The sequence below is a fragment of the Ylistrum balloti genome, unplaced genomic scaffold, assembly GCF_031769215.1.
Source record: "Ylistrum balloti isolate Yb309-2 unplaced genomic scaffold, AGI_CSIRO_Ybal_v1 Utg369888, whole genome shotgun sequence".
Taxonomy (NCBI): domain Eukaryota; kingdom Metazoa; phylum Mollusca; class Bivalvia; order Pectinida; family Pectinidae; genus Ylistrum; species Ylistrum balloti.
Genome location: NW_026782022.1, coordinates 598,896 through 620,023, shown reverse-complemented (window position 1 = coordinate 620,023; position 21,128 = coordinate 598,896). Strand labels below are relative to the sequence as shown.

Genomic DNA, 21,128 nt, shown 5'->3' with positions numbered 1-21,128 from the left:
GAAAATCTCATTCATCCAATCTTCAGAAATAAATGCTTTTCAAATCTGTGATGTCAAACTGTAGACCACTTTTTCCCCTCCATAATATCAGTTGCCATATTTGACATGCACAATACATGACTACAAGGAATATTCATATGAAATTTGAGAATGTTCCATCCAAAAATCTCGAGAGAATTGTACAAAAGACACAATGAATAACACCCTTTAATTTGAATTTAGAGTTGGATAGTTAGAACCAAATAATAAAGCAATCTGCATCTGACAGTTCCTTTGTCCTTCTAAGACTGGTCAATGATACGCTAAGGGTCTAAATTTTAAAACCTCATAGGCGACTAAAGAAAATTGAAAGTTGTTGGGAAAATGTCAAAATCTACATGAGGAGGTGCACTTGCCCCATATTTCAAAAATTTTTGTAATATTCATGCATCTGATAATTTCAATACAACATCAAGTGTCTGTGTATATTCTGAACCGTGCCATGTGCAGGATACAACTATATCAAAAACACACTAAAACTCTAAGATGACAGCCTGTCAGCCATTTTGTTTTCCAAAAAGTCTAACAATAGAACAATGAAATGAAAAGATATACCAAATTACGAATGCATGTCTCAAGAAACTTAAAACTAAAATCCAAGATGACCATTTACTGCAATATTGTTTATCCTATTAGTCATAAAATTGATGATGCACAACCCAGAACATCTTCAAAAATAACAACACTATGTGAGGACAGGAGGGACAAGGAAAGGCAATTTGGACAGCTCATCAGATGTAGACAATCAAAAAAATAACTTTGGTTTTGGTTGAAGACATGCAGGTTTTAGTGAAATATTCTTTGCACAAAGGTCGTCTTTGGCAGCATGGATACTTTCACAGCTGTGCTGATCACCTGCCCTCTGTTGTGAAATCCATAATTTTTTTTAATTATGTACTTATTATGATAGTGCTTGGCTAATTAAGAGTTGAAGAATTACGGTACAATGTATCAGGTGTACTTCTGCTAAATATTCACTGAAAGCACTTCTGTAAGAAATGCACTTTATATTATACATTGTTGTTGTATATGCAAAACCCAAGGAGGTGTTAAGTGATGTGTGAACTTGTGATCGTGTCACTACCCTGTTTTCCCCATCTCCCACTTCCCTACAAACAAATGATAAAAAGATACATTATATGTACTTTTCTAAAGAAAACAAAGAGTTTCACATATCTATAATGTATTTTTATTGTTTGCAATAAATATATATTTCATTCACATACACAATCATACATGTATACATATATGCCTGGCAGTTTATAAAATGTATTTTCCAAGGTAAGACAAGTGAATCACTCAACAAGGCCATGAATTACTTATTTTCTATGTCATTTTACATTTCTACAGCTATATGTATTACCAACTGAAATCATATCAAGTATAAACACACTTACTCATGGTATATCTTATAATTGTTATTAGAAATATCAATCATGTGAAAAGTTGAAATTTGAAAAGAAAAGAGAAAAATCTAAAAATTGAATAAAATATTTAATTTTCGACCACCATAAGTCTAACGGTAGACTGACCCTTTCTGTATATAGTAACAAGTCTAGCATTTAAAGATGTAGAACTGTTCATACTTAGGACAAAGACAAGATGCTAAGATTTTTGATGCAAGCAAACATTTTTTACCAAATCATATATAAAAGATTTTCACCTTGTTATAATAATGAGTGAAATGAAAGGTCATCATTCACAACAAATATGTGATGGGGCAACTGTAAACATATCTACAGATCACAATTTTGTAGCTATACAGACCACCCTATACATGCACATAAACCATGTCTGTTCTATTTGTTGTGTAATTACTAATATGTAATGAACAGGCCTAAATCACATGTATTTGGCTGTGTTGGAGAAAGTGGTATACATGACATGAGCAGTCAGTAACAGTAATTATAGTCTACAGAAACAATGGGCAGTGTATAAATGACATGTATCTCACATACAATATTATGCTTATAATCATATCCAAAGATTTATTTAAAGGGTCTGGAAACATCAGAACACAATCATCAGAGTACCAGCAAACGTAACAACCAGCACCTAAAATTAAATCTTCCTTTGACTTGAAATTGTGTTTTTTTCTACTGAAATTATTTGAAATACATATCACATCCTTATCTAGTATACCAGGCAATAATGTTTACAAATCAATAGGAGTGGATTCCACAATTTCTTATTCAAGGCAGTGATTATCTTGGAGGGAAAAGGCAATTCATTTTCTAAAAAACATATTTATCATATGTACTTGTCAGTAAACTTCAAGCCTCATTAACAACACACATGTACCTGAATGTAACTGACTACTTTGTCAATGTGCTCAGAAACAAAAGCAAAACAAAATGTACAATTTGATTTGATCAGCTGGAGACTTATTCAGACTCAATTACATCATTTTTCAACTTCAAATCTAAGTCTTTCATTGTAAATAAATTTAGGAAATTAACAACCCTATGTTACCTGTGTCACTCATACCTTCAATATAAGCATTTGTTTATACAGAATAATACTTGTACTCTTATCAATAATGTAAATGTAAATTAAATGAGATTTGATGACAGAAAAGTTAAAAAGCAACATCACACAAACATTTCTTAAAAGTCAAACTAGAAAATACATATTCAAAATGTATGCCTTGTATCAGTATACAAATTAAGTCCTGTTTGAATACATGCTTGTTTGGGAACTTCTATCTTCAAGCATACAATCCATCTAAGTATCATACAAAATGGACAATGATGTATGCATACTATTTGTCACATGCTATACTGTAAACAAATCACACTTTATGGGTCATAATAACTTTTGTGGTGTGAAAATATAATCAAATTATGTATAACTTATCTGATTTATCAACAAATTTCTCATAACCTAAGCTAAAATGTTTTACGAGTCAAACTCTTAGTTCAACAAAACACCAACGATTACAAACATGCTTCAAAGCATCTGACAACGATTTCATCTTAAAGCAATAGCAGGCTTGGAACAAAAGGTCTTTCTTCATGTATATTCTACACAACATTCATACACATTGTATCAGAAGTTAAATAAAAAAAGCATTATAACAGGAAATTTGTTAGATGTTGATTTCATAATGAAATGATTAAACAGTTCCTCATATCAAGAGATCCCAAAGTAGAACCAACCATCATATTAGTTTGATCACTTCTGTCTTTTTACCTTGTTTCCTATCATTTTGTTATTGTACAGACAGTCTTGTCAATAATAAATGTTCCAAGTTCAAATGAGTTAGTCAAATAACTTGTTTAAAGATGGCATAAAATAGACACCATGACAGTAATTCTTAGATTGGCTTTAACTGTGATTTCAAGATTTACATAGTACAAAGATCACTGAGGCTTTACTGGTAGGTAAAAATCCCTTTGACAGCTAAGCTGTCCTTCAATTAGTGTCATTTATGACAAGGGACCTCCAGTCCTGTGACTAGACATGAAATTGTGACCTGCCAAGTGGGATTTCCTGAAAATCAGGAAATTTCTCAATTTTCAATATCAATTCAATCAAGAGACTGGGCAAGGTAGCTGAAATAGGAAGCCTCCCACAAGTCTGGGAAGTTTTGCCGGTATGACATCCTATTTTTCAAAGACAGCCACACATTAAAATGAACAAAGTCTTTGCACCTGATGAAAATTACCCTCCCCATAGCCTTTGAAGAAAGGAAATACTAGGAAACTATGAATGTTCACGTTAAACATACAGATTGCACTATCCAGTTCTCACCACCACCAATACCTCAGGAATAGTAAGAACACAATCACTATAATTAGCACTGCTCCTATCTTAGCATAGGATGATCGCAAATTCAGATTATGGGCATCTTTTCTGTAGGTCTTTGACATATCTGATAAACTGCTTGCTTTAGAATCCAATTCTGAAAGATTAAGTCAGGTACAAATTATTACCAGTTGTGTTATACTAAAAACACCAAATAAAGTGTGATTTTTCTATAGAGATAATCTTCACCTTAATCAGTATAACAATTGACTTTACATATTCTGATAAAACCATCATTATGTAGAATTAAATCAAGAAATCAAAATATTGAGACATTGACAAAGTTTTTGTTACACAAGCTGTGAGATAATTATTAATCTGTAAGATGTTCCATATTTCAAAATTAATTGTGGAATTGTACATATACATGTATCTAAACATAATTACCTGATAATTTCTCTCCACGATCCAGAACATCATCAATATTTTGGACCATGATTCTGTGTACATCTTGTAATTCAGTGTTAATAGAAGACAGGTTTTTCCTTGCTCTAGAATCCATGTAGGATTTTCTAGCTTTCTGTATGTATGTATCTGTTCAAGAGAAGAAACTATCAAAAGCCATGATTTTCTGAAAGCAATGATAACTTGTTCTTAAGATTAAATTCAGTACAAAATAGCTGTCACATCATTTTAATTATAATACAATGTGATAACGAATTGAGGAAACAGGAGTTTATGAGATTATCAATGATCAGGCATTTCAGTTGTTCTTGATAATTGGAAACTTTGTTTTTGCCTGCCTTTTGGATCATGTAATACACTGAAATGAAGTTATTGGCATCATTTACCAGGTTACCTGGTGAAATGTTTCTTTTATTTTTCGCCCTCCCAGATTGATATTGATGGAAGAAAAGGACAAAACAATCAGATAACTAACCTAATAAATGTCCCAACAGTTTCTAACTTGCATTTTCACTTTGATGTCAACATCAAGTTGTACTTACCAAATTCAATAAAGCTGTAAGGTCTGGAAACGGTTTCTACTTTTTTACCATACTGTGAATTAAACTCTGATTGTAAATCCTCTAAGTAGGAAAATGCAAGTCTTTTTGAAAATGACTTTTCACACAATATGAGAAAACATACACCTCTTTCAATCAGGTAGCTGCAAAAGAAAACATATATAATTATATTAAATGCAAAGATATTCAAATTACTTTAATAAAAAAATACTGGGATGACTATCTAGTAATTCTAGCTATTCTAGCTAGAAATATATTCTTACAAGTAAAAAAAAAAAAGCAAGCGCAAAGATGAAAAAAGATGAAAAACTACAGTACAACATCGGCTGCATATTCATGTTTCTTCCACTTTATGCACATCAACAATCTATCCTCATTTAACAGTATCTTTACCTTCATGTAAGTTGCAAAATATACCTAGACAATCAGATTTATTCCTAACAGTCTGATGTTACAGTAAATACTATGTTATGTAGTATAAGTAGTTACATAAATATTACCACACATATAATAAATGAAGATAATTCTTAATTGTGTAGCAGTGCCATAATTTGAATTCAGTATCCATCACAAAAAATTACTAAGCCTAGAAATGCCTGTACTATTTACAGCTACAACAAATTTTTTTAAGTAATTGCAATTAATTTCCTGTTACTCTCAACATTATAACATTAACATCATATTTGACCCACTAAATGACCATGTTCCTATAAGCATCCTCCCCCATTTATAGACTCCAAACGCAACATTTTGATGCAAATTTAGTACTCACCATTATGCACAATTAAGATGTATTTTGAGCCTATTTAAACAAAGCAGGACTCCCACAACAGAAGAAACTAATATATAAGGTAATTTACAACATTTTAACTATGATTTTACTGCCAACCTTTATAAACAAAAGTGCACTGTATTTTCCCAGTATGATTCTAATCTCATCACATATAGCCCTATTAAATTTATATAGCTCTGTTGGTGTGTAACGGGTCGAATACTGTAATTATCTTAAAGATCATTTGAATGGCATGATCACGATGAATGTAGTTTACTACATGAATACGAAAGTTGAAATATCAATTTAATGCTATTATAACTTTTACTGGATATTGTTTTTTTACCTTTCAACCAAGTTCAACATAGACTCAAGTTTATAATATAGATGTATGACATTCTTTGTGTTCATTTTGGGATATTTTGTAACAAAATGGCAATTGATCTCTTGGCATAAACATTCTGATGCTGCATGGCCAACTTGTAGTACCAAATTACCACACTGTCATGCTTTACCACTTTGCCACAATTACATTACAAGAAATTACATGTGTGTTAGGGGACACCTACTGGAATATGTATGGACCTGTCTCAAGACTGCATCTAGCTGGAGGTTGAGGATCTGACATTATTTTCTTGAATAACTGTTTAGACTGTGTCTGGAAATCCATCAAACTTCTCCCGGCCTGCAGAAAAAGAAACATTTACATGCATATTGAAATATTTAACATTTATGTTGTTAGTCACATTTATTGATACAAATTTATGTTTGACTGAATACAGTCTGTTTTAAAATTGTTACAAATTGCAATTTGATTAGCATTTACTAATCAAGTAACATTTCATATGAAGACTATTTTTGAGATTTAGCCCAAAAGATGGATTTTTCTTCTACTTCATGATATCGCACAAATTACCGTAATTCAAAATTTTGATGACATATATAATATTGTAAAATGCATTTAAGTACTTAATGATCTTAGAAAATACCATTAACTATCAGATTTTAAACATATTTAGTATAAGGTATTAAACAGTAAGTAACTGCAAAACAAGAAACATTTCATTACATATTGCATGTTGAGGACAAGAATTCTTAAAATCAATGTATTGATTTTCCTTGAGATTTTTTTTATTTCCTGGGACAAGTCCAATCAACATTTTCATAATTTTAAAGTCTTAAAATTGAAAAGGAACCACTAGGGGCTAATGTGTACCTAAATATCAAATTTGAAAAAGACCATCTTCTTATTCTCACGAAATGTTAAAATTGAAACAAAAACTGTCATTGTAAAAATCCAAGTTGCTGCCCACAGCTATTGCCTTTCTCTTACCAGTCTCAAAATAAAAAAGGATTAAGGGAAACCTATATATGAACATGGACAAAATTCTTTCATTGCCAAAATTCAAGATGGCAACCTGTCTGCAATTTTGGTTTGCTTATCAGTTCTAAAATGAAAGACATTACCTGGAACCAAGGACACCCTCATCTGAAATCTAAGAAAGACCAATCCCATCCATGTACTTTTCAAGAAATAGCAACAAGAACTGTTTCTGCTAAGACTGAAGACAATTTTTTTTAAAATCTTGGAAATTCTGTTGATGAAAATGGGCATCTTGTTATTTTTGTAACACGCATGTCACTACATGGGCTTTACCTCTCCATGATTTCATTGGCAGATGAGAAAGCACATAAAACATATGTTTATGTGCATTCTGATCCCAGCCCCAACCTGTCAATACTAGTTTGAAAGGTTCTGACTGCACATGAAGACCTAACTTTTTACCTATTTGTTACTTGTCTTGGTTGTGGTTGATATGCTTGGACTTAATGTCTTTATTAGTGATTTTCATTTGTCTTGGTAGCAGTCAATTGGTCCTGACTACAGTCACAAGACAAGCCAAGCCATTGTGAACCATATGCATATTGTATCAATATGCTAAATTCAAAAACTTCTACTTCTAAAGAAACTTGTTTCCCCAGTACAAATACGCATTTCTCAATATGTCATTGAAATATACCTGATGAAATAAAATCAGCGGAATATTTTGACAGAGGTGGACATTGTGAAAGTAAACATTACACGCATGTTGCAACACACCAGTCACAACAAAATGACAGAATTTGTGTCTTTTTACCGTTTCATCTTCTTGCATAGATGCAGCTAGGGGTAACGCGTCTGCCACTCTCGCTATGGTTGTCATAAGAACCATTTTCCCGAATTTTATGTTATTCTTCTATCAGTTTATCACAGTCACATCTACCAAAATGTACCACTACACGTATTGCAGTGACGTGTAACGTTAACAAACGTGTGGGCATGACCGGAAATTGTAAAATACCACTTCCGGTGTTGCTTTTCTCTTTTAACTCTTTTTGTTGGATAAATATCCAGCTAGCCCGGAAATCCGAAGTACTTATTGCCAGTTGATACCATATATCCTATGTATCCATATGAACGGTTATACTAAGCTGTCTTGAAACGCTTAAAGAAGGCTATACCATTTTATAATCTGTGAGATGTTCTACCGTACGCAACGTCACACGTAACCATTACAAGCAATATGGCGACACTCTTTGGGACCCTTGTGGCCGAAACTGTCTGATATTTATCTTAGGTTTCCACTCATTAATTTACTCAAAATGTATACCATGCTCCTCGAAGTTATCTTCAGGTCATAGAAGTGGACGAATTCCCCAATCTTGATATTCTGGAGTCATATCATCAGGTAAATTTGGAAAGACGTATGGCAGACTTGACAGCCATTGCCAGCTGATCACAGCATGCTTACTTTTAATAGTAAATACGTTGATGAAAATGAAATGGAATATGCTAGTTATCAAATAGTTCCATATTTTTATCAACGTATCCGTTATAAAATGATATTGATGCTGTTCTGTTAAGTACATTTTTGTATCACGGGCTTGACGAGCATTAACCATAACCTACATATAATTACTTATTTATTACGATTGTGGGATCAGTATACATATATACACACGTTATATTAAGTGTGTGTAATTTGACAGTCCAATGATATATTCAACAGGTCAATTAATTCATCAAGGCCAGTCCTGTTTTCGGCCATTGCCCCTCAAAATTGAAATTGATCCCTCCATCATGATCATGATGATGATGGCATATATATGTGTACATGCCATTGTTGTCATAACATCACAATATAGATTGATACATTCTGCTTTTTGTCTGACATGTAAAGGAAATACACTTCGTGGTATTTTCCATCAGCCTGTGTTTGTTTTTTTTAATTTTATACATTTTTTTTCTCTCTTGTCACAGCCTTTAGACCTAGCTGTTACAACCAATCCTAGCTTTCTTATTGGTGGAAATAGTCCGATGATTTACCAATGATTCCTTGTGGCAGTTGTATGCTATAAGAAATGTTGCCATCTTTGAAAATATTGTCATGTATGCATACTGTCGCTATGAGACAATCAAGTATTATACTTAAAACCTTTCAAAATTGACAGATAAGGTATCAATGAAAATCTTTAGATTAAGATTTACGTCAATCATGAATTACCATTGCTTTGGATAAACTTTGTAGAAGAGTTGTTTATTACTTTGTAATGGTAATTCAATAATGATACTGTAAAGTGAAACTGACAAACTTTTGAAATTTTTCAGTATGAGCAATTCAGCTCCCTGGCAGTATCAACAGGGAGCACAGACTGGGACAGGAACTGGAGGAGTGAAGTTATTTAATCCACTGGATTTTGGAGCAGCTACTTCTCAGACAAGTAATTATGTTTACAACTCTGATCAGAGTGGTCAAATACAAGCCAGTGGCCAAAAGCAAGCTGACGATTTGAACAGTTCATGGGATTGGAACCCATCACAATGGAATTCAGGTGGAAATGAAGGGCAAGTTACTGACACTAACCAGCAAGTCAATACAAATCAAGTCCAAAATGTTCCAGGAAATGTTGATGCATCAGTTTATCAAGGTCAGTTCTATCACCAAAGTCAACAACAGCATCAACATTACTACAACCAGCAGCAGTACCAGGATCCTGGCCAGCAGGTGAATCAGCAAGTGCTAGGTCAACAAACTCAGGGACAGGATACTGATGGCCAACAAGACTGGGCTCATCAACAATATGGCTATAATCAAACATGGAACAATACTGACTTTAGTCAGCAGCAGCAGCCACCCCAGCTTATAAACAATAATTATGATGGTCAACACACTTTTCAACCAAAGTTAAACCAGGAGCAGCCTTACAATGTTATCAATCAGGAGCAGGTGCCTGGACAATATAATTTAGAACAAGTTAGTGATCAGTTTACTAACCAGGAACATAATCAAGAACATACTAATATTCAACAGAATGCAGAAAATGATGGTCTGAATTCATCAGCAACTTCTAATTACAGTGGAAGTTTAAATCAGTCCAGTGTCAATAGGGAACAAGGAACTGGCTCGGATTTCTACCAAAATGTAAATTCAACAGATGTAGGTTTTATGGGACAAAGTCATTTAGTACACGAGCCTGTTGTAAGTAGTGGGATTGTAAATCCTCCAAATGTTACACATTCCAATTTCAATGACAGTGCACCATTACGCATGGGTGTAGTAGGTGAACCGTTCAAACAGGAAAATGATAAGACTGATATGAATGCTGTGATATCACAAGTCAATCATATGACCATAGAAGATGGTGAAAGTTCTTGTAGAGTAAGCTATGGTGTTGGGTCAGTAGATAGTATGAAAACACAGGAGATTGATATTGGTCAGCCACTTACAAGTAATGACCCTCAACTTGGCCTTGGGCAAGCTAACAGTGGTATAATGACCACTGCTGATGACCAGCAAAGTTTAGGGGACTGGGAGGTGGTGCCACCGCAAAATCTCATAGTACCTGGGAATCACAGTAGACAGAGTTCTACGGACAACAATGTCCAGTTTTTTATCGGCTCCAGCAGGAACTCCCCAGGCAGTGGGCGTGGCACTGGATCACCCTGCTCAGTTACACAGGGCCAAGGGGAAGATAAAGTCATTACCTCTTTCCTGAACCAACAGTCCTCAGTTGCAAGTCAACCACCCAAACCATTCCAACCTGAAGCCATGATGCCAAAGTACACATCCTCCCCTAATGTTACACCAGAGACAAGTGAGTCTACAGAATTTGTAAAGTCGTCATCAGACACAGGTCCACCTCCTCCTATGGCTACTCCAACATCAGCAAGAGGGGGAGATAATCCATTTAGGAAAGCAGGTCAAAAACTGCCATCTTCTGAACTGAAACTGGAAACAAACTCAGTTCAGCATGAAATTCCTGGAAGTGTGTCCTTGTTGGAAGGTAGCTCTGTTACTGAGAGTGGGTTGAGCAGCAATGAAAACTCTATGGAGCCACCAAGTCCAATTTTAAATGCTGAAGACCAGTCAAGGACACTAAACAATCGTTTTGGTCAGAAAATGAAACCACAGAGTCCAATAATGCCACGAAAGGAAAGTCCTTTCCAACCTCCAGCCAGGCGCAGGAATGTATCAGGATCAAGTGAAACTATAGAGGAAAATGCTCGTATGGAAGAGGTATCTCGCCAAGACAGTCGAGACAGCCTAGCAAAAAGTCTAGAGCACAGTAAGTCAATGGGTTCAGATAGGTCATTAGGTGCAGACAGCAGTAGGAGATCTTCAGGAAGTGATTCACAAGGTCAGTCTGATCGTGACTCTATTCACAGTCAGGATCCTCATTGGAAGACACGGGCAAATCGTGACAGGAGATCTAGACCTCCTCCTGGTCCAAGTGGAAGCTCTCGAGCACGTGCAGTAATGTCCCCAAGGAGGATGGAAAAGCATCTCCAGCATAATCAGGAAAGAAGGGTAAAACACAACATGTCACCAGCAACAACACTGTGGGCAGACAGTGACCTGCAGCTCCCCACAACAAACATTTTGCTGGCCCCTGCTGGTCCAATGCCTTCATTGATGTCACCTGCCCCAGTCTCTCAACCACTAAAAGGAAAGGATAATAAGGAGATAGAACAGGTTCTTTCTCCTGTGGAGAACTTGATAACATCGTTAACAGAACATATATCAAAGGAGAACACGCCAGAACCTGAAAGTGTGCACAATGGTGAACCTGTAGTGGCAGCTGATGCGCCTTCTAGAAATCAGGGAGAGCGGAAAAGGGAGGAGGTGAAAAATGTACGGGACAGACATGAACGAAACTCCTCTATAGACCGTGAGTTAGAGATTGTGCGTAGACAAGAAGAGGAAGAAAAAAGGGAGTTAAAGAGCAGACAGCATAATGACAATCATAGAGAACACTACAGTGTAAAAGACCAATACCATGATAGTCGCGGTCATGATGTGAGGGATTATAGAGATCAACAGGAATCTAGAGATCTTAATGATTCTAGAGATCGCAGGGATGATGGTTATGAAAACTATTATGACAGAAAGACAAGGTATGGTTATAAAGGAGCACAACCTCTTAGGGATCCCTACAAAGATCAGTACTATGGTGATGAGCGATATGACAGGCCCAGGTCAAGAAACTCCCACTGTAAGTAATTTTGGAGACTCTTTGGTTGTGAATTTTCCTTTGCACAAAACTATCATGGATCCTTTTGTTGCCATTCTGAATATTGCTTTCCAAAATGCAGATTTTGACAAAATCAGAGTGCGGAGAAATTAAATACTATCACACAAGTGTAATCAGGAGAGTTTTTCCTACCTGTTGAGGGTTGATTGGTTTGTGTGATTAGTATTATTTTTCATCAGAAGTTTATAACTATCACATATATAGTAGCAGCAAGTAAGATTGTATGTGTGATTTTATTTGCATAAAGTACTTGATGAATAATGATATGATGCATCATTTTAATTTCAGTAGCAGGTATGATTGTATGTTTGATTTTAGTAGCATAAATTACTCATTGAATAAGAATATGATGCATCCTTTTGTAGTTTAAGTTTTAATCTGATTAATAAAACTGGTGATTTGTTTTAATTTGACATTAGATGAAGACCGACCCTCATCTAGACAAAGTCGTGGTGGGGCAGATAATGACCGCCCACGTTCTCGCCAGGAATACAGTCGAGACCCGTCGTACAAAGATGGACGATACAGCTCTGCTTCACGTGGAGGTACATATATATACCAATGACATTGTATATAAATGTAGATCTGCATCAATATTAATCTTTAGATAACTTCACTTCATTAGTCATGCCATTAACTTCATTTGTTCAGATTTGACTTGAAGCTTTTTAGGTAAGTAAATGTTGAAAACTGAACCAAATTTAGAAAAAATAAAAGGTCAGGGACGACACTCTTCTAAGTAACTAGTGAGTAGCAAAATGTTAATTGTTATTCACTTGTCTGCACTGTACATATTAGTCACTGACCACTGACATTTATTATTAAATTTCAAAAGGAAAAAAAAGAAAGAAGAAGAAAAAATCGACATTTTACATTCACAGTTTCCCAATTCATGGAAATATTCTTAGATACATTTTGATCACAAGAAAAAAACAGAAGTTAATATTTCACATCCATTTGATTACAATGCATGTATATACACACATGTATGCGTGATAAATCTGAGTGTACTTTATTACAGGATATGACTATGATTACTATGGTCATCAGGGCTACTATGACAGTCGGTACTATAATCAGAGCTACTATCATGACAGCCGGTATAATTCAGCCTACTATGATGAGTATTATCGCCAAGGTCAGGGCCAAGGGCATGATGCAGGACAGTACAATGAAAAGTAAGATTTTTTTTTTTTTTTTTTTTTAATTTTATTCTCCTGGTTTACTGATTGAGACAGATTTCAATTGTCAAAAACAGTAAGTGGGAAATTTTTAAACATTTCTGGAAATGCATGGTGCTTTTCACAGCAGAGGGAGCATGTTTTTGGGTCAAAATGATTTTATAGTGTTCTCTAAAGAAAAAGGGAACTGTAATATATGAAACAGCAGTATTCCTCCAGAATCATTCTTCTTACACAATGGATATGATGTTTGAGTTGGTAATTTAATGTGCATCAGTCACAGTGTAGTTACTTGGAAGTTTTCCATCATGCAATCATTTCTTCTAGCTAAAACCAAAAGTTTCAAACAAAAAGGAATCTCATTTAATTGACTGAAACTGTATATAATATACTATATGAAATACAATTTACTTGGACAAATTATTGTATTATAGAGCATCCCTTCAAAAATAGGAATGATATTTTGAAATTGTTATACTTAATAAATATCTGATAAGTATGTATAGTGATGGGTTTGTGATCTAGAATATTTTCTTGTGTGATTCAGCTTGTGAAGTCTGATGCAGTTTGATTCACTGGAAATGCTTTTATATCACATCCCTTTTATTGAGGGAACTGCTGTATTGCTGTTTGATTGTATTTGTACATCAGTGACTAGATAAGAACATTTCACCAATACTTGAAAAAAATTTAATATTTGTGTATACTTTTTTCACCTGTATTTTGGGTGTAGGTTTGCATGCCTTAATTAAAATAATTGAATATGTACATATACTTAGATAATTATCTTAATCAGATTGCAAAATTATTATTTTAACATTCTCTGCCTTGTCACCAATTAACTTGTAACAGATTTGTCAAGCAGCACAAATACGAATTGTTGTTGGCAAATCATGCCTTCATGCTATGATTCTATGAGTGAAAACTTGGCAGTCAGCCCCTTATTAATAGATATATCATTTTATTTATCTACATTGTTCAAACATTTTCTCAGTAATATTCTTGACAGTCAAAATATTTCACAAATTGTTTTCTCAGTTTTTCAAAATATCCAATACATCTTCATCAATTGAAGTGTTTAAGATTCTGCAAAAGGGAGAAAAAAACAGTGTGATAATATTTCAAGGGAAAACATCATTGTGATAATATTTCAAGGGAGAAAAAGTGTGATAATATTTCCAGGGAAAACATCATTGTGATAATATTTTAAGGGAAAAAATTAGTGTGATAATATTTCAAGGGAAAACATCATTGTGATAATATTTCAAGGGAAAAAAATCATTCTGATAATATTTCAAGGGAGAAAAAGTGTGATAATATATCAAGCTTGTATTGATATGTACAATAATTTCCTTAAGAAGTGACACATATAGCATTCTTATTGCACATGCTTCTTTTGACAAGCTAGAAAATGTATGAATCATTGCTTTTAAAACAATACAATGTGAGATGTTCAGTATATGTATTGTATTTCACTGATGACTTTCAGCTATGATAGAATGATGGACCGACACTACCATCCATACTACGGGTAAGGGAGATAACTGTTTACTGTGTGATGATCCTTTTCCTTTTTTTTTGCTGACTTTGGAATTTTTTACCCACAGCTTTCATTTTTCCTTTGTTGTTTTCATGCATCATTTCTGTTTTGCAGTATGTCTTTATAATCTTATTACCAAATATTAGAATCATCAACTAGATGACTCCTCAAAACATTTGGTATTTGGTGTTTTCAAGAGAAGATGTTAATGCCAAAATTTACAATACATTGATGCAGTTATATGTAGTTGTTCTTCACTGACTATATCTAAACTACATATTCCAAACCAAATAGAGTCAGATAACCCAATAACACAATAAAATTTTAATGAGGGTGTTATTGAGACTCTAAAAGCAAAAACATTCTCTGGGAGACACCAATGTAGTTTTTCGATACTATAACATTTAGACTTAGAAATTGTGTTAAGTCATCTTCATTTTTACATTAATACAGCACATTATGATTGATTGTTTCTCATTTTGTTTTAGCAATTCTTCATAGTGGAATGAAATAATTTTAATAAAGATTAAACATAGCTGTATCTTTTTACAATTATTTTAAGATTGTGGAAAGAGAAACAGTTATGCAAGACAAACAACATACTAACAATATCAGCTTGATATCTGTTAAGTCATGCCATGCTAAAGTCCAGACACAGTTCAATAGATCGTGTAATAAGTTCAGTGGGAGATACCTATTGGGAATCTTTACCCTTGGGTGAAGAATTTAATAAGACGTAATGCTTGCTTTCTGAATATTTGTCCTACATATATGGTAGTATTATGACACCTTTATTCTGAACTAATGTCAAATGATTGACTCCTTCTTTCACTAACATCACAATTAAAAATAGACCAAAATCATTACATAAGTGATATACCTAATGTAGATAAAAATGGATCTGTTATACATTTGTTGAAAGAGTAGTTCCCAAACCTGAGGTCAAAATCATTGAATGCAAATTTGTTTACCACCATGGGAAAGAGTTATCCCACCATAGATACTACATTAGACATCGTAAATCTTCTGACTTTCCAGAGCTGGGAAAAACTGCTTTCCATGTTTGCCATACCCCACCCCTCTCTACCTTTATGTTAGTTTCAAATGTTTCTTAACTTTCTTACCTGTTTTGCAGTTCTGCATATGTACATAGTGAAGAAAAAATCAATTTATTTTTTTCGTTGTTTCACAATTTGATTAATAATCTTTTTTACATTATTTTGTCTAACCCTGTCTCTGCTTTTGCCCTCTGTCTGCATATGAAAACAGAACTTTCTTAAATAATATCTGAACATCCATCATTCTGTTTTGTTAAAGCTTGTCATCACTGCTCACTGCTTTTTAGATTAGAAAAGCTGTCTATAATTAATTGCACATTGCTCTGTCTTGTTAATTAATTTGAATTGTTACATGTACATGTGTTTTTGCCTTTAGAATTAGTATAGCACACTCCTTATTAAATTGAAAATAAATTTCACTCTTTTGTTCACATGTGATTCACTAAGGAAGGCCTCGTGAATATAAAGATTAAGATCAAGATGCTAGCACCAAAAACATTGTTCCATGGAGGAGATTTTTTATTTGTATAAAACTTTAATTTTTCTTAATGCATTATATCTAAAATTAATTGGTTGTAAAATTTCTGTTTGATTTTTTTGCAATGAAATTTGAATTTACATTTCAGTTTAAAATAGATAATGACGTTTTGCATGGTTAAGCACCATTTTCATCAATATCCCAAAAAATGTTTTTGTAACAAAAGTTTTACACCTGTTCAATGATACCAGGATATTCCTTTGGAAAGTGTTTGAGTTATGTATTCATATGTAGTTGCTTTGTTTTTGACTAATCTGTTAAAATCATTTCATATTTTCCAATTTTTCAAATTTATATTGAAAATTACCTTGTACAGATGTATCATGAAATCAATATGTATTTACTATTTTGCTTTACAGAAACTGCTCTTTGAAATTATTTCTTGCATTAACACAAATTGATCTAATTATTCAATAGTAAATTTCTTATTAAAGTCCTGGTTATAAGGCCACAGTAAGATATAATTGGATTGTCATTGTCTTAAACCAACCAATCCCCCCCCCCCAACCCCCCGCTCCTCCCTCAAATCTCCGGCCCCTCACCCCCCCAGCCCCCACTTTTCAATAAGAAATAAACACGTAAAAATAAGTATTTAGCCTAATGCTTGCTTCAGGTATTTTCTGCTAGTCCTTATATTTTTCTTTAATCAGTTCGGACCAGTATGTATTTTGATTTCCTACATAAGTATGACCATAAATGTACCCTGTAAAGTCCAATTACATAGCTTCATAATACTAAACTTGACGAAATACGATATAGCCAGTTGTTACAGTTGGTATGTATGTGAGTGTGAGAATGCAGTAGCTAGGAAGGGCGGTGTGCTGCATCATCACACCTGTCTGCTATTCAGCATGCGTTTATTATGATGCATCATGGCCTGTTCCAGCTATCCATCTGAATACTATGGCCAGGGGTATGAGGACGATAGGTACAGTCAACGCAGTCAGTCACGGGGAGCTCACACCCCAGCCTCCATACCAGAAGACCAGCCGTAAGTGTACAACCTTCCGACCAAACCGTTGTCTTCTTCAGCAATTAAAAATCTATTGCAGTGAAATCCAAAATAATTGTTAATTTCCATATGTATGCTGCCATCTTTATTGTATTCCAGGGTGCTGTGAATTATACCTCTGCAATGACTTAACATGGAATTATGATTTACAAATTTATACTGTACATGAAAATAGAATTGGTGAATATTTGATATCTAACTGTGCTTTTTTTTATGCCAACAACAATCACAATACTGAAATACTTGATTTTGATCAGCTTGTAATTGGCCAATCTCAGTGGCTCCATATATTCTATACATTTTTGAAGATGCTGAATATAATGATGTGTCGTTAACATGATTGAAAAATATGACATGGAAATAAAAGCTTTTAGTCATGAATTAATTTAAACTTATCAAATCAGACACCAATTGTAGATACAAGTATATCTTAGGGCTGCTTTGTGTGCTGGGATGGAGCTGTTACTGCAATGATATTTGAAGTTTGTTGACAAAATTTACAAACTCAAGTAATTGTATGCCAAAAATACAGAATTGCACTTATTAATACTTTAACATGCTTCATCAACATATCGAAGTCATTTTACTGCACAAGTTACAGGTATTGATATATCAGGTTTCCAGGTGAATTCATTATTAATCCACTCTGTTTCATATCCTATTTCTGTAATGATACCTGAAGTAAAAGACGCCTGATATAAAGATAAACCTGTAACATTATACAGTGTATATCACTACTGGTGAAATTTTATGTTAACAGTTAACGCTGTAAATATGTGCATGGGAACTGCATGGGGAAGCAACACGGTTTTGTGCAATTAATTGATACTTATATAAATTTAATCTACAAACAAATTCTTCATTCCAGCATTTTTTTCCTTAAGAGACCAATTTATAAAAGAAATGATTGATAAACGATTTTATCGAGCAGATAGTGCATTATAGTAAATCATTTGGTAGACATTCATTGCCAAGATAATTCATTGATTAATAATTTGTTTTGGAAATGCTAATTATTACATAATATAGAAGATTTAAATCTTGCTTTGTCAAACTTTTAAAGATTCTTTGGCTAGTATAAAACCTTTCCCATTTCGGCTAAAAATATCTAACGAAACTTTAAATTACCATGGATGCAGTAAATGACTGAATTCTGCCATACTTTCAAACACAATTTACCGGAATTGCTATTTATCACAATGACTTTGACTAAAGATGAGACTACATTCAGCGCCATGTCATTAGTTAAACTACAAAGGATATATGCACTTGTAGTGCTGTTTTATATGGCATCATTTACAAATATTTAAAATTATATTTGGCTATACATTAGTGTCACCAGTATGACTAGTCCTTCAGTAAGAAGTCAGATAGGAAACTGGATCTATGAGCTTGAGGTTAAGACTGACTGATTACTTTATATCTATGTAGAGATGCCTATGGATATGGAGCAAGGACATCGAGTCGAGCTGGATATGATGACTACCACAGGGGCCATTATGACCCTTACTATGGATATAGACATAGTGGCTACCAATACCAGGATCAAGGGGTTACACAAGGTAAGACCATTGTTGATGGCATGGCTAAGCAAGTCTTGATTTGTGTAGTAGTACAAACACATTTAACATACATTGTATCAGGCCTGAAAGGAGAATGGTACCTCTTTGATATGTGTATGCATGCATGATTAGTAAAGTCTGGAGATAATAAGTATAGAAAATGGACAAGTAGTAAAGATAATTCATAGCTTATAAAAGTGTTGAGATAATGTGTATATTCAGGTATCAGTAAGGGAGAAAAAGGTATCCAGAGAAGGAAAAGTCATGATTTACAAAATATACCCAAATATATTGAGATATATAGAATTATGAATTCAAGGCTTCCAGGTGAACAGTTTATCTTCCAACACACACTAACTTTTGAATGCACAAACTGTGAATAATAATTTGAAGACTAATATGTGCATGACTTTTTTTATCAAGCAGAGATGAAACCAGGCAGGATAACTCCCAAGAAGTACACAATTCCAGTTATGAGAGCTAGTTTTGGCCCAGGTGGTTTGCTAATCAAGGTGCTGCCAAGTAACCCAAAGTATGGCCAGCCTGGAACTGTAGAGATACATGAGGTGGATGAATTATTACAAGAAAACATGGAGACGGAGGAGCTCAAATCCTTTCCAGGTCCTGTGATAAGGTGAGTACTCTTAATGTTCAGTGATGAGGCATTTCCACCTTCCCAGGGCAAATGTACAGTTGAGTGCTCCTTCCAGACCCGTGATCATGTGAATACTCTGTTCGAGATCGTGTGATCAGTTGAGAACTCGGGTTTTGTGATTAGGTCAAGTAATCCCCTTTAGATCTTGGTTTAGGTGTGTACGTAGGCATTCCCAGATTCTGTGATCAAGTGAGTACTCCTTTCCAGGTTTTGTGATTAGGTAAATACTCCCCCTGAGATCTTGTGTTCAGGTGTGCAGGCCTTTCCAGATCCTGTTATCATTCAAGGACTCCTTTCCATGTCCTGTGTTAAGGTGCATACTGTGTTTAAGTCCATGTTCCAGAATATCCTTAATTTGTGTTATGATGTTACAATGTAGACAACAGAAAGAGAGATTAGATGGCAATTTGTTTATTCAAGAAAGACACATATATTTGCTTGCAGAATTTGCAAACCAGATGATGTAATAATAAAGATATTAAGAGGGATTTTTTTCTGTTTCATGGTAATTATGAAACCTATCAAAAATAGTTCATATAATCATGCTTGCATATAGAACAAAAATCTGTTGATTCTAAAACTCTAGAAAAACTCTGATTAGATAAATAATTTTGTTAGATTCCATATGTTGTTTGATTTCTTTTCTTCTGTAATCATGGAGGATTACATGTGCTTTTTTTTTTAATTGATAAATGCATATAGTCAGTAGGCCACACTATGCTTTCCTCAAGTCTATGTATATCATGTACATATTGTCATAATCAGTGTTGCATCAGCTATCCATATTGTTACCAACAGGGGGGACACCCATAAGAATGATGTTCTGTCATTCTGCCAACGAAAGGCAAGGGCCTGTACAGAGAACATCAACATGATCGACCGTGAATCAGCTGAACTCATCTGGAAACTTCTAGAATTGCTTATCAAACAAAATGGGGTAAGGAAAAATTAGTTTATTAAATTGATTTTATGTATAGTGCAATAATTTTGTGGCAAGAGTTTTGTTTGTTTTCTCTCTTTTTAATTAAGATTAATAAAGGGTTGATTCATTTGCATGGTAAACAGTGTCACAAACCTTTTATTGCAACAGAAACAGTGATGACACAAGAGTAAATTTGTTTGTTGACAGACGGTGATGGGAACAGATATTGCAGAGCTGTTGTTGGAAGGTCATGAGCCTACTACAGCAGAGTACAGCATGATCGGTCTCAAGATCTCCCAGAGCATGGACAACTTAGACCAGGAATTGGATGACACCTCTGAGGTCAACGCTTCAACCGTCTCCATGACTGACCGCTCTGTCATCAACAGGGGTCGGTCCCAAGAGGAGATCACTGACCGCTTCAGACATCTGTTGCTTTATGGACGTAAAAAGGTATATTGTCTTGATTAAGAAACCATGCAATACTGATATTGTATCATGACA

At 34.4% G+C, this 21,128-nt stretch overlaps 2 protein-coding genes across 2 annotated transcripts in view; one reads left to right on the top strand and one right to left on the bottom strand.

The window, feature by feature from the left end:
• Positions 1 to 1,212: 1,212 nt before the first annotated feature.
• LOC132546367 (vesicle-trafficking protein SEC22b-like) lies at positions 1,213 to 7,858 on the bottom strand. The gene is made up of 5 exons (XM_060210081.1): positions 7,722 to 7,858; positions 6,153 to 6,268; positions 4,794 to 4,954; positions 4,234 to 4,380; positions 1,213 to 3,943 (listed from the first exon to the last, which is right to left on the bottom strand). Exons 1-5 carry the CDS (start codon positions 7,794 to 7,796, stop codon positions 3,789 to 3,791), a joined length of 654 nt encoding a protein of 217 aa, XP_060066064.1. The 5' UTR covers positions 7,797 to 7,858; the 3' UTR covers positions 1,213 to 3,788.
• Positions 7,859 to 9,233: 1,375 nt separating this feature from the next.
• Positions 9,234 to 21,128, top strand: part of LOC132546405 (uncharacterized) — a 35,119-nt gene continuing 23,224 nt past the window's right edge. Inside the window, exons 1-9 of the mRNA XM_060210117.1 lie at positions 9,234 to 12,117; positions 12,576 to 12,701; positions 13,178 to 13,334; positions 14,827 to 14,868; positions 17,360 to 17,464; positions 18,917 to 19,047; positions 19,474 to 19,681; positions 20,501 to 20,639; positions 20,832 to 21,077. Coding sequence (XP_060066100.1) covers positions 9,234 to 12,117; positions 12,576 to 12,701; positions 13,178 to 13,334; positions 14,827 to 14,868; positions 17,360 to 17,464; positions 18,917 to 19,047; positions 19,474 to 19,681; positions 20,501 to 20,639; positions 20,832 to 21,077 — 4,038 coding nt within the window. The remainder of the gene's footprint in view (positions 12,118 to 12,575; positions 12,702 to 13,177; positions 13,335 to 14,826; positions 14,869 to 17,359; positions 17,465 to 18,916; positions 19,048 to 19,473; positions 19,682 to 20,500; positions 20,640 to 20,831; positions 21,078 to 21,128) is intronic.